Source organism: Macaca fascicularis, chromosome 19 (genome assembly GCF_037993035.2).
Source record: "Macaca fascicularis isolate 582-1 chromosome 19, T2T-MFA8v1.1".
Taxonomy (NCBI): domain Eukaryota; kingdom Metazoa; phylum Chordata; class Mammalia; order Primates; family Cercopithecidae; genus Macaca; species Macaca fascicularis.
Window position 1 is genome coordinate 46,444,129 of NC_088393.1, and position 13,319 is coordinate 46,457,447.

Consider the following 13,319-nt stretch of genomic DNA (forward strand, 5'->3'; position numbering starts at 1 on the left):
CCAAGGTGTGGAACTTGGATAAATACATACTGTGGAGAGAACCCCAGGAAGATGGGGAGATATCCTGAGCTGAGTCTTTATCTGGAGGAATGGGAGATGGATGGTGCCCTGGAAATGAAGGTGATGTTAGGCTAGGAGTTCTTGGACTTGAGTCTGTTGGTGCTTGCTGGTTGCCATTATAAACTCCTGGTCAGGAACATGAGATCCTGTTGTGATTTAGGAAAATAAATGCATCTGGATGTATGGGATCGACTGGAAGGGGAAAATCTAGAAGCAGAGAGACCAGTTAAAAAACAATAGCAAGCATTTATTATGTTGCCAAACCACTTTCCGTTCTTTGCTAGCTCATTGAATCTCAAAGCAACACTGTGAATTGGGTACTGTAATTATCTCCAAAATTTCACAGATAATTTGATGCCCAGTGAGGTTCAAGGTAACCTACCAAGATCCAACTAGTAAGCTGGGGTGTCTAGACCATCTGATTCCAGAGCCCAAGCTTTTAACTACCATATAGCACTGCCTTCTCCATTCAGAAAGGAGGAGACTGCTTTTTGACAGGGAAAATGGCATAGAGACCATGAAGAATGGAGAAGGGGTCATGGAGATAAAGCATGAGAGCAGGCCTGGGGGCAGGAGGAGTTCAGATTCCAGAGTAGCAAGTTTGGCTGATTGGGAGGCACTGCAGGTTTTTGAGAACAGGAGTGATAGAACGAAGAAAAATTACACCAGGTATGGTGGGCGCGTGACTGTAGTACCAGCTACTTGGAAGGCTGAGGCAAGAGGATTGCCTGAGTCCGGGAGTTCTGGGCTATAGTGTGCTATGCTGATTGGGTGTCTGCACTAAGTGTGGCCCCAATATGGTGACCTCCTAGGAGCAGGGGACCAGCAGGTTGCCTAAGGAGGGGTGAACTGGCCCAGTTCAGAAATGGAGCAGGTCAAAAGTCCTGTGCTGATCAATAGTGGGGCTGCACTTGTGAATAGCCACTGCACTGCAGCCTGGGCAACATAGCGAGACCCCATCTCTTAAAAAAAACAATAAGACAAAAATTACACCAGAGGCAGGGTCAGTGTGTTTGATCTCACCTATATGAGGGATAAGGTTGGGAGTTATGAAAAGAAGATTGTTATGAAAAGGAGATTGGAGCTGAGGGAGTAGGCGATAGGCAGTGCTCTCAGGTGAACAGGAGTACCCCACCCTGGCTCTCCTGACATTTCTTCTTATCCCTTCTGTAGCCATCGTCAGCCAGTGGCAGCAGGAGTCCAAAGAGAAGGTGGTGTCCCTCCTGCTGTCGCACCTTCCCCTGCTTCAGCCAGGCAACACAGAGGCCAAGTCGGAGTACATGAGGCTACTGCAAAAAGTGCTGGCCTGCTCAATCGAGAGCAATGCCTTCATCGAGGAGAGCCGCCAGCTGCTTTCCTATGCCCTCATCCACCCAGCCACCACACTGGAGGACCGCAACGCACTGGCCCTCTGGCTGAGCCACCTGGAAGAGCGGTTGGCTAGTGGCTTCCGCTCCCGGCCAGAGCCCTCCTACCATTCACGCCAAGGCTCAGATGAGTGGGGAAGCCCTGCAGAGCTGGGCCCTGGGGAGGCAGGGCCAGGCTGGCAGGACAAGCCACCCCGGGAAAATGGACACGTGCCCTTCCACCCGTCCAGCTCAGTGCCGCCAGCCATCAACAGTATTGGGAGCAATGCAAACACAGGTAAGTAGTCTTTACTAGGAGCTATTTTAAGAACATTATAGGCCGGGCGTGGTGGCTCAAGCCTGTAATCCCAGCACTTTGGGAGGCCGAGACGGGCGGATCACTAGGTCAGGAGATCGAGACCATCCTGGTTAACACGGTGAAACCCCGTCTCTACTAAAAAATACAAAAAACTAGCCGGGTGAGGTGGCGGGCGCCTGTAGTCCCAGCTACTCAGGAGGCTGAGACAGGAGAATGGCCCGAACCCGGGAGGCGGAGCTTGCAGTGAGCTGAGATCCTGCCACTGCACTCCAGCCTAGGCAACACAGCGAGACTCCGTCTCAAAAAAAAAAAAAGGAACATTATACATATAAACTCAAGATTCAAAGCGAGGCAGTCTGGCTGTAGAGCTCATACTCTGAACTACTATGCTACACTACCTCCACCAAAAAGTATCCCTCCTGGAGATGCTCAGCCCTCACGAAGGGGAGGGGCCACCCATGCAGGGTGCCTATAAATTTCTCTCTCTTCATACCTTCTGTGCTCCCCATCGTGGGGACCTCAGCAGCCATTAAAGGACCAAGATTGAACAGTGTTGATAGAGGTTTGGACCAAAAGAGGAAAAGGAATTGGGCATTCCAAGTAGAAGGCACAGCATGAAATAAGCACAGGGGTGGAACATTAGAGAGGACAGTATACAGACGGATCTGACTGGGGCGGATTTGAATGAGTAATAAGAGTAGCAGAGACTTGTGCTTACTGTGTGCCTATCCCTCTGCTAAGGACTTCATGCGGAAAGGGAGGCAGAGAGGCAAAAGAAGTGACTTGCCCAAGATCACACAGAGGCGACAGAGTCAGCATCAGGATTTGAACTCAGGCCTTTTTTACCCTCAGACTTCAGTGTGTGAAGGCCACATTCTGGGGGGCATTGAAGGACAGGAGAAGCTTTTGGATTCCAGGCAGTTGCAGGAAACAGGAAATCATTAAAATATTTTTGAGTGGGGAGCAAGGATTGGCCTTTGAGGGCAGGCAGCTTGGGTTTGGGGTGCTGCCAAAAACAGATCAGGATTTCTTGGAGAGTGCAAGGCCTTGGAACTCCGGCTGGCATTCTTGTTTTTGTCATTCTCATGCTGTGGCCAGCCTCCACCCCAGTGCAGAGCCAAGCAGGGCTCCTCAGGAACTGCACGATCATTCCAGTCCGGGTAATTTCCTGCCTCTCAGCCTCGCCTGCCCACTTCTTGGCTGAGAAGGGAGAAAGAAGGAGGCCAGAGACACCAAAACAGGCAAAAAGGCCTGTCTTGAGGATTCCCCAGTCCCCAGAGTGTGCCATGTTCCCCAGGAGTGCTGAGTGGGGACAGAAGCCAGGGCTGAGGGAGTCTAGAGGCTGAAGAACTCCTGTAAAGAGGGCCCCGATACTCTGGGGTAGGGCAGAAACTTATTAGGGGTGGGCCACTGCCTTGCCCTGTCCCTCAGGTGACTTCCTAGCCAGGAGCATCAGTGTTGTCACAGCTGAGGGAAGATGCTCTGGGGCCTGCAGCAGGCTAGACCTCCTTCCTGTGCTGGGTGTCACTGTAGCACTGGCAGGAACCCCAGCCTTTCCATCAGAAACAAGGCTTGGGCTCTGTCTCAGCCTGTCAACTCCCGTGGGAACTGGGGCAAAGGGCTTCAGCTCCCTGGGCCTTGGTGTCCTCACCTACCCAGGGTGAGGCTCGTTGGCTTTGTTTTATTTCTTTTGGCTAGGCTGACTTGGGGTACTTCTGGATGTCATAGGTGGAGCTCACAGGCCCTCTTAGCACCCTTTTGTCCTTTATCAAATCATCAAACTTCGTTGGAAGGACTTCTGTGTGTCATGCTCTGTGCCTGATCATGGGATTGCAGAAGTAATTGGGCTGGGCTGCCATTCTCCATGGACCCACAGTCCAGTGCAAGAGGGAGGCTAGCGAGAAGGGCAGCAAGCGCCAGGCGTGAGGCAGCAGCAGAGGGGTACGTGACCAAGGCATGAAGGGAGAAGTGACTGATGGAGAAGAGTTGGAGAGGTGAGCAAGGCAGAGGGAAAAGCACAGATAAAGGTCTGGGAGCTCATGGGAACCTGCCCTGTCTTGGGAGTGGTTAAAAATCATGTTGGAGGCCGGGAGTGGTGGCTCACACATGTAATCTCAGCACTGGGAGGCCGAGGTGGGTGGATCACCTGAGGTCGGGAGTTCAAGACCAGCCTAAGTAACATGGAGAAACCCCGTCTCTACTAAAAAAAATACAAAATTAGGCCAGGCGCGGTGGCTCAAGCCTGTAATCCCAGCACTTTGGGAGGCCGAGACGGGTGGATCACGAGGTCAGGAGATCGAGACCATCCTGGCTAACACAGTGAAACCCCGTCTCTACTAAAAAATACAAAAAAAAAAACTAGCCGGGCGAGGTGGCAGGCGCCTGTAGTCCCAGCTACTCGGGAGGCTGAGGCAGGAGAATGGCCTGAACCCGGGAGGCGGAGCTTGCAGTGAGCTGAGATCCGGCCACTGCACTCCAGCAAGGGGGACAGAGTGAGACTCCGTCTCAAAAAAAAAAAAAAAATACAAAATTAGCCAGGCGTGGTGGTGGGTGCCTGTAATCCCAGCTACTTGGGAGGCTGAGGCAGGAGAATCGCTTGAATCCGGGAGGCAGAGGTTGCAGTGAGTCGAGATCACGCCACTGCACTCCAGCCTGGCGACAGAGCGAGACTCTATCTCAAAAAAATTAAAAATATATATATATATACACACACACACACACACATATGTATGTGCATATACACACACGCACATATTATAAAAACACACACACACACACACATATATATATATTAGCCAAGCGTGGTGGTGGGCACCTGTAGTCCCAGCTACTCGGGAGGCTGAGGCAGGGAGAATTGCTTGAACCTGGGAGGCAGAGGTTGTAGTGGGCCAAGATCACACTGTTGTACTCCAGCCTGGGCGACAGAGCAAAACTCCATCTCAAAAAAAAAGATCAAGTTGGATTCCTTTGCCAACCTCAGACTTGGGATGCACAGAGGGTGTGGAGCATCCTGCAGAAGAGGACCTGGGATCACTCTGAGTCTCCAGGCCTCATGAGGGGCCAGTTTGGGCTCACTGCAGAAAAAAAAAATGGGAGGTAGTGAGGCCCCATAACAGGGTTGTTGAGGAAGCAGCTTACGTACTTCCTTCGTTACAAGATATAATGATGTTTAAGATGGGACAGGTTCCTGCTGTCATAGGTCTTCTATTCTAGCAGGGGGTACAGTTAATAAGGAAACAAACCAGCTCACGCCTGTAATCCTAGCACTTTGGGAGGCCGAGGTGGGCGGATCACGAGGTCAGGAGATGGAGACCGTCCTGGCCAACATGGTGAAACCCTGCCTCTATTAAAATACAAAAAAATTAGCTGAGCATGGTGGCAGGCATCTGTAGTCCCAGCTACTCGGGAGGCTAAGGCAGGGGAATTGCTTGAACCCGGGAGGCGGAGGTTGCAGTGAGCGAAGATCGCACCACTGCGCTCCAGCCTAGTGACAAGAGCGAGACTCCATCTCAAAAAAGTAAATAAATAAATTTTGTAGAAAGTAAACAAATAACTTGATAATTTCAGTTTGTGATAGGTGCTGTGAGAAAGACAAGACAGTAATGTGATAGAGTGACTGGAATTGGGGCAGCAGAGGTGGGCAGTGACTTCAGATTAAGGGTTTAGGGTAGGCTTCAGAGGAGGTGAGACTTGAGGGAGCCACCCGCTAAGATCAAGAAAGTAAGAAGAAAGAGCGAGTCTAGAAGTCCTGAGGCTGGAACAGCCTTGAGTGTTTCAGGAACAAAGGGGAGTTTGGGAGGAGTTGAAGGCTAGAGAGGCATGAACCAGGTGGTGGGTTGTAGGAGGGGAGAGTTAGAGAGGAGCAGGGACCAGGTCCTGCATGGCCTTTTAGGCATGTGAAAGCATTTGTATTTTGTTCCCCCTATGAAAGGAAGTCACAGGGAGTTGAGCAGGAGTCAAGCTCGGTCACATTTGCATTTTTAGAAGGATCTTTATGGCTGCTGTGAGGGGCGTGGACTATAGGAGGCAAGAATGAAGGCAGGAAACCAGTAAGGAGGCTATGGCAGTAATTCCTGCCAGGGGCACTGGTGGCTTGAGCCAGTGGAACTGGAGAATTTCAGGAAAGTGGCTAACAGCTTGCTGATGGGTTGGGTGTTGGAGGTAAGAGAATGAGGTATATCTGGTAGGTAGCTCCCCTTGGACCCCAGGTCCCTTCCTCTTGGCAGATTACGGGGCCAAACTGCCATCCTGGCACTGACGGCAGGGGGATGGTCTCCTGTGGTTGGGTCCCCAGCCTAATGTTTTGCTTTTCTCCCACTCTGGCCAGGTCTCCCCTGCCAAATCCACCCTAGCCCGCTGAAGCGCTCCATGTCACTCATCCCTACAAGCCCCCAGGTCCCTGGTGAGTGGCCGAGTCCAGAGGAGCTTGGGGCCCGGGCTGCTTTTACCACGCCCGATCACGCACCCCTCTCGCCCCAGAGCAGCGTGGCCTCCTCTGGCAGTGAGCAGACAGAGGAGCAGGGCTCCAGCCGGAACACTTTCCAGGAGGATGGCAGTGGCATGAAAGGTACACCGGGGACAGCAGCACCAAGACCCTTTTCCAGGGGCTTCTGCAGAGCTTAGAGGACAGAAAGGAGCTGTAGCTGACGCCTGCCTACCCCTCTGAGGAGAGGACATGTCTGAAGGGAGTAGATAGTCCCTGCTTTTAGGGCTCAAGACTAAGCAGAGGCCGGGCGCGGTGGCTCAAGCCTGTAATCCCAGCACTTTGGGAGGCCGAGACGGGCGGATCACAAGGTCAGGAGATCGAGACCATCCTGGCTAACACGGTGAAACCCCGTCTCTACTAAAAAATACAAAAAACTAGCCGGGCGAGGTGGCAGGCGCCTGTAGTCCCAGCTACTCGGGAGGCTGAGGCAGGAGAATGGCGTAAACCCGGGAGGCGGAGCTTGCAATGAGCTGAGATCTGGCCACTGCACTCCAGCCTGGGCGACCGAGCTAGACTCCGTCTCAAAAAAAAAAAAAAAAAAAAAAAAAGACTAAGCAGAGAGACCCCACATCTACCCTAAGTTCTGCTCTGACTGGGGAGGAGCCCCGTCTTCGCACACCCCAGTCTGACAAGGAAGTCAGGACACAGCTAACTGATGGAACAGAGGTTCCAGGAAGAGTTTTGGAGCAATCAGTGAGGTCATCGTGGTATACATCCAGCCAAGCAGCTCAGAACGGTCAGATGTCCTTCCTAGGGAAGGCTGCCTGAGAGGGTCTGGCTAGGCAGATGAAGAAGGAGCTGATGGAATCTTAGCTCCCCGCAACCCCCTCCCAATTTTTTCCATCTTTTGAGGCTTCCTTTGGGTTTAGCCCCACAACTTTTCCTTTACCCTAGTCATCAGGGCCAAACTCCTGACCTTTCACTCTCCCTCCTTTTCCAAAGATGTGCCCTCATGGCTCAAGAGCCTCCGCTTGCACAAGTATGCAGCCCTCTTCTCACAGATGAGCTACGAGGAGATGATGACACTGACTGAGCAGCACCTGGAGTCTCAGGTGAAGCCAAGGGGACCATCAGGGAGGTGTTGGGGGCAGCACTATTTTGCATTCCTTGCAGCCCAAGCTTCCTCTGTCTCCTTGATCTCTATTTGGGTACCTGCAAGTATCTCAGCCTCCCATCTCTAGCTTCCTGTCCCCTTCTGCCCTTGTCACAGAATGTCACGAAAGGTGCCCGCCACAAGATAGCCCTGAGTATCCAGAAGCTGCGTGAGAGACAGAGCGTCCTCAAGTCCCTAGAGAAGGTGAGAACTTGGTATCTGCATCTTCAAGGCCAGCCAGCCACTTGGCGGTACCAGTAGACCACAGGCCCCGAGTTGGCATCCCGACTCCTCGGGTCTGGCCTCTAATAGCCCCAGCCCTAGGGACCCAGACTCCAGGGACCACATGCAAGCTGGCATCAAAAGGCTCACTTGCTGGTAGCTAAGAGGCTCCCCTCCCTGTCTGTCTTGGTGGTTCTAGAATCTGTCTTTTGACTCTACACCTTCTCTCCACTTTTGCTTTTCCATTTCTTGCTGGTCTTTCTGGTAGAGCAGAGTGTCTCTGTCTGTACAATCTCTCTTTCCATTTGATTGTTTCTAAACTCATTTTCCTTCCACATCTGATTTGATTTGATCTGATTGATTTGCGTTCCTCATTCCCTTTCCCTGCCACTGCCTTCTGTTTGTATTTTTCCCTGCTCAGTATCTAGATCTGAATCTCTGATTCTATCCTTGGTGGGTCCCGAAGACTCCAACATTAGACTGGTTTTTCGTGAGTTTTGTAGGACTTCACCTTCATGGGAAAGAGGAAATGTTTGTGGGCTTGCAGTACCCTTACATGCCTTCTCTATGTGCTGGAACCCAGGGTCCTACCCAGTCTTCTGCAAGCCGTGTCTGACTTTCTGTGTAGATACTCTCTGTCTCTCATTGTAGGGTCTGCATGTGACCCCAGCCTGTGTCCTCCCATGCAGGATGTACTGGAAGGCGGGAACCTGAGAAACGCTCTGCAGGAGCTGCAGCAGATCATCATCACTCCCATCAAGGCCTACAGTGTCCTCCAGGCCACCGTGGCTGCCGCCACCACCACCCCTACTGCCAAGGATGGGGCCCCGGGGGAGCCATCACTGCCAGGTGCTGAGCCTCCCCTAGCCCACCCCGGCACTGACAAGGGCACCGAGGCCAAGGACCCTCCAGCTGCGGAGAACTACCCACCTCCACCAGCTCCCGCTCCCACCGATGGCAGTGAGCCTGCCCCGGCTCCCGTCGCTGACGGAGACATCCCCAGCCAGTTTACACGGGTGATGGGCAAAGGTGAGACCAGCCACAGCCTAGCAGGAAATCCGGAGGCAGAAAGCCAAGTGAACTCAAGCACCAGGGATCAAATCCAAGTTAGATGTTGGGAGCAGGGCTTTATAAAGCCTGCTGGAGACTGGAACACTACAGAGAGTAGCCGAGACAGGGTGACAAGGCCCCTTGCCCTTGGGCATGTCCAGGCTAATGGTGGATAACAGCCCTTCCCCTCAAAGTGTCTCCAGGCTGAGCAGAAATGGGGCAGTGTGTCAAAAGAAATTCCATGTAGTAAAGGGTGAGCAGTTGAGGGGAGTCCATTGATTTCTCTCAGAGGGGACCGAAGAAGTCCAGGGGATGGGGATGGTGAAATTTATCACAGCTTCAGCCTTTCCTAAAGCAGCATGACGTAGCAGACTTTACGCTTGGATCCAGATTGATCTGGATCTGAATCTGGACCTGGGGCAAGTGACTCAACTCTGAGCTTTAGGTTTCTCAGGCTAAAAATGTCTGTAGTGACAAGATTGTGTAAGGCACTATGTTGTATATCCTCATGATAACCTAAATACCATGGCTAGCACTTAATAGTTGGTACTTATCCAGCCTGAGTCTCCTGTTCCTTCTTGTGCACGAGCCAGCTGGAGGCTGGAACATGGCAGAGGGCATACTAGGGGCTAACCTGCCCTTTCTCATGTCCCCCAGTGTGCACCCAGCTGCTGGTGTCCCGACCAGACGAGGAGAACATCACCAGTTACCTCCAGCTCATCGAAAAGTGCCTGACTCATGAGGTAAGGCCTTCCGTAGCATGCTCAAAAAGGGAAAGGTGGCCAGGTGTGGTGGCTCACGCCTGTAATCCCAGCACTTTGGGAGGCCAAGGCGGGCAGATCATGAGGTCAGGAGATCGAGACCATCCTGGCCAACACGGTGAAACCCGGTCTTTACTAAAAATACGAAAAATTAGCCAGGCGTGGTGGCGGGTGCCTGTAGTCCCAGCTACTCGGGAGGCTGAGGCAGGAGAATGGCGTGAACCCGGGAGGCGGAGCTTACCGAGATGGTGCCACTGCACTCCAGCCTGGGCAACAGAGTGAGACTCCGTCTCAAAAAAAAAAGAAAAAAGGAAAGGCTGCCCCATCATTCTCAAGACCATTGTGTTGTATGTGGCCCACAGGGCCTTGCCTGACCTGGTACATATATGCCAGCCCTTCCAGTCTTGTATCTTTCCAGTGTTGGCTTTAGATTTAGAGGCTTCTTCTCAGAACCCTTGTTTTTTTTTTTTTTTATTGTTGTTAATGGAGACGAGGTCTCACACTGTTGGCCTGGCTGGTTTTGAACTGACCTCAAGTGATCCTCCCACCTCAGCCTCCCAAAGTGCTGAGATTACAGGTGTGACAATTTTCTTTTTTAGAGATGGAGTATTGCTTTATTGCCTAGGCTGGTCTCGAACTCCTGGCCTCAAGTGATCCCCCTGCCCTGGCCTCCCAAAGTACTGGGATTATAGGCATGAGCAACCATGCCCAGCCCGTACATACTCTTTATCAGGAACAGTGTTCCTTCCTCCTCTAGCTATCAGTTCAAAACGTTTATACCTCAGGGACACCTTTACCAACCCCTCATTTTTATTTAGGTTTCTTTTGCTTCCTGTTCTTCTCCCTCAGGGAGGGATAATTTGTCACAGTTATCATTATGTATGTATCTTTCCCTCACAGCCAGACTGTAAGCTCTCTGGGCATGGTCACCTCTGCATCCCAGAATTGCTTGGCACAGGCACAGAGTAGATGAGCAATAAATCTTTTTTTTTTTTTTTTTTTGAAACAGAGTCTCACTCTGTTGCCCAGGCTGGAGTGCAGTGGCACGATCTTGGCTCACTGCAACCTCCGCCTCCCAGGTTCAAGTGATTCTCCTGCCTCAGCCTCCCAAGTAGCTGGGATTACGGGCATGCACTACCATGCCCGGCTAATTTTTGTACTTTTAGTAGAGGTGGGGTTTCACCATGTTGTCCAGGCTGGTCTCGAACTCCTGACCTCAAGTGATCCACCCGCCTCGGCCTCCCAAAGTGCTGGGGTTACTGCATGAGCCACTATGACTGGCCAGGCAATATAAATTTGAACAAATGAAGACCGGAAGGGAGGTCTGAAAGAAACATCACCCTCTCTGCTTCACCCGTGCCCTGCCAATTCTAGGCTTTCACGGAGACGCAGAAGAAACGGCTGCTATCCTGGAAACAGCAAGTGCTGAAGCTCCTCCGGACATTCCCACGCAAAGCCGCACTAGAGATGCAGAACTACCGGCAGCAGAAAGGGTAGGCAGGTGGCCAGGGTACAGGGTCCTGGCCTCCACAGGCCTTTGCTGGTTAGCAGATCGTGCTTAGAGGGGTGATTGTGTTCTGGGCTGGGAATCCAGTTTTATTCAGTCACTGGGTGACTTTCCCAGAAGAAAATTTCCCACTAGAATAGGATGCCGAGCTGGAAAACAACACATGCCCCATGAGCAGGCCCCTCATATGTACCTTGCTCCTCACCTGTATACAGAGGGCCTGGAAGTCCCGTCTTAGACCAGACAGATAACAGAAATGTCTCCCTTGAGAATTGAAGTTTGGAGAACTGTTTTGAGTGGACAGTGAGGAAACCCTTGTATACTTCCCATCTCCTTCCGGGGGGTACTCTTGAGACAGATGGGGACAGAATGTGTGATGGAGGTTTATGTTCTCTCCTACCACTTGGGGTTGTTGGGGAAGGTGAGGAAGAGGTAGACAGATGGGCCCCATCTACATAAATTAACACCCTGCCTTCTGCTCTCTCACAGCTGGGCGTTCGGCTCCAACTCGCTCCCCATAGCTGGTTCTGTGGGGATGGGAGTGGCCCGGCGTACCCAGCGGCAGTTCCCAATGCCTCCCCGGGCCCTCCCACCCGGCCGGATGGGCCTCCTGAGCCCCTCGGGCATTGGAGGTGTCTCCCCTCGACATGCCCTCACCAGCCCCAGCCTTGGAGGCCAGGGCCGACAGGTAAGCTGACTGGAAGCAGGGGCCATGGCCTCCTGGGGTTGGGGTGGCAGTACCTGAGATGTGTATGTCTGTATACTCTGTGTCTGAACCCAGCTTAGAGGTGGCAGGGGTGGGAGTGGGAGAAGGCCTGTACCACCTCCACCACTCTTGGGTCTGGGCCTCTTCCCCACTCACTACTTTCTCTCTTCCTGGGAACTGTGTAGAACCTGTGGTTTGCCAACCCTGGAGGCAGCAACAGCATGCCCAGTCAGAGCCGCAGCTCTGTGCAGCGCACTCACTCGCTCCCGGTCCACTCGTCACCCCAGGCCATTCTCATGTTCCCTCCAGGTGAGGTGCCCCACCCTTGGGACTCTGCCTGGCCAACACCCTGAGCTGACCTCTCTCTTCTCTCCTGGGTCTCCTGTCCACTGTTCCTTCCAGACTACTTGGGCACCTCTCCCCATACCTTGCAACACTCTACGCCCATCTCGCCCAATTGTGGGGGATTGTTTTCCTCCTCTGCTTCAATTTTATCTCTCAGGTTTAGCCCCTACCCCTCTGAATCATCATCTCTCACCCCTTACTCCCACCCCATCTCATGTTCCCCCCGCTCCATGTCATAATCTTAGTGTCTGTGTTGGTCTCTGTCATCATCTCTTTCTTTACAAGATCATTGAAGACTCAATTTAGAAGGGGTTGAGGGGATGGGACAGTTAAAGTATGAGATTTCTGTGGAAGGGAGTCCTGCCCATCAGCCTACCGGCATTCTTTCACATGCCAGGTGACCACACAGGAACCAGTGGACTTCACCTCTTAGAACAGGTGTTTGAAGTGAGAGGGCTGTTTGACCTCTGCTTACAGACCATCCTGGAGATGGGAGAGCAGAAGTTGGGCCAAGTGCAGGCACAGTAACTCACACCTGTAATTTCAGCACTTTTGGGAGGCTGAGGCAAGGAGATCGGTTTCAGACCAGCCTGAACAACACGGCGAAACCCCATCTCTACAAAAAAAAATACAGAAATTATCTGGGCATGGTGGTGCACACCTGTAGTCCCAGCTACCCGGGAGGCTGAGGCAGGAGGATCATTTGAGCCCAGGAGGTCAAGGCTGTAGTGAGCAGAGATCGTGCCACTGCACTGCAGCCAGGGCAACGGTGAGACCCTATCTCAAAAAGACGTTGGGCCAAGTTGGCGAAAGGAAGATTAGAGATTTGCTAGCCACAGGTCCCTGCCCTGCTCAACAAGTGAGGGGTTGACTCCTCCACATGGTGCTGGGCACTGGGACTGCAGAGACAGATAAGGCTGGTCTGGAATGGGCTGACTAGAGAGAGCATGGATTTGCAGAATTCATGTCATAAACTGCCAAGTCAGCCAGGAGTCTCACTTGATGAGGTTGTGTGGACAGCCATCTGTTGAGGCCATGGGAACCCATTCATCATGTTCATCCTAGCAGAGGGCTTGACACACATCTGTAAATGATCTTAAACAAGCAGGTGGATGAACCGCAGGAATGAACAAGAACCATTCTCTTTACCAGTAAGCTATGTCCCAGGCTTTGTCAGACAGCTCTCCTGCACTGATTGACTCCTCCCAACTGTATGTGTAAGGACTGTGATGTTATTCATCAGTCAGCAATCTGAGACAGAAAGGTTTTGCCCAAGTTTAAAAAAAAAATTTTTTTTTTTTTTTTAAGACAGAGTCTCGTTCTGTTGCCCGGGCTGGAGTGCAGTGGCCAGATTTCAGCTCACTGCAAGCTCCGCCTCCCGGATTTACGCCATTCTCCTGCCTCAGCCTCCCAAGTAGCTGGGA

General features: G+C 52.2%; 1 protein-coding gene across 9 annotated transcripts in view; it reads left to right on the plus strand.

The window, feature by feature from the left end:
- Window positions 1-13,319, plus strand: part of SAMD4B (sterile alpha motif domain containing 4B) — a 43,954-nt gene that overhangs the window by 27,178 nt on the left and 3,457 nt on the right. For 7 of the 9 annotated variants that reach the window (XM_065536609.2, XM_065536612.2, XM_065536607.2 and 4 more), the window contains 9 exons: window positions 1,234-1,704; window positions 6,053-6,292; window positions 7,154-7,263; window positions 7,422-7,508; window positions 8,216-8,555; window positions 9,234-9,319; window positions 10,712-10,830; window positions 11,334-11,532; window positions 11,736-11,859. In XM_065536609.2, coding sequence (XP_065392681.1) covers window positions 1,234-1,704; window positions 6,053-6,292; window positions 7,154-7,263; window positions 7,422-7,508; window positions 8,216-8,555; window positions 9,234-9,319; window positions 10,712-10,830; window positions 11,334-11,532; window positions 11,736-11,859 — 1,776 coding nt within the window. The remainder of the gene's footprint in view (window positions 1-1,233; window positions 1,705-6,052; window positions 6,293-7,153; window positions 7,264-7,421; window positions 7,509-8,215; window positions 8,556-9,233; window positions 9,320-10,711; window positions 10,831-11,333; window positions 11,533-11,735; window positions 11,860-13,319) is intronic. The other 2 variants (XM_074023492.1, XM_074023493.1) reach the window with 1 other exon arrangement.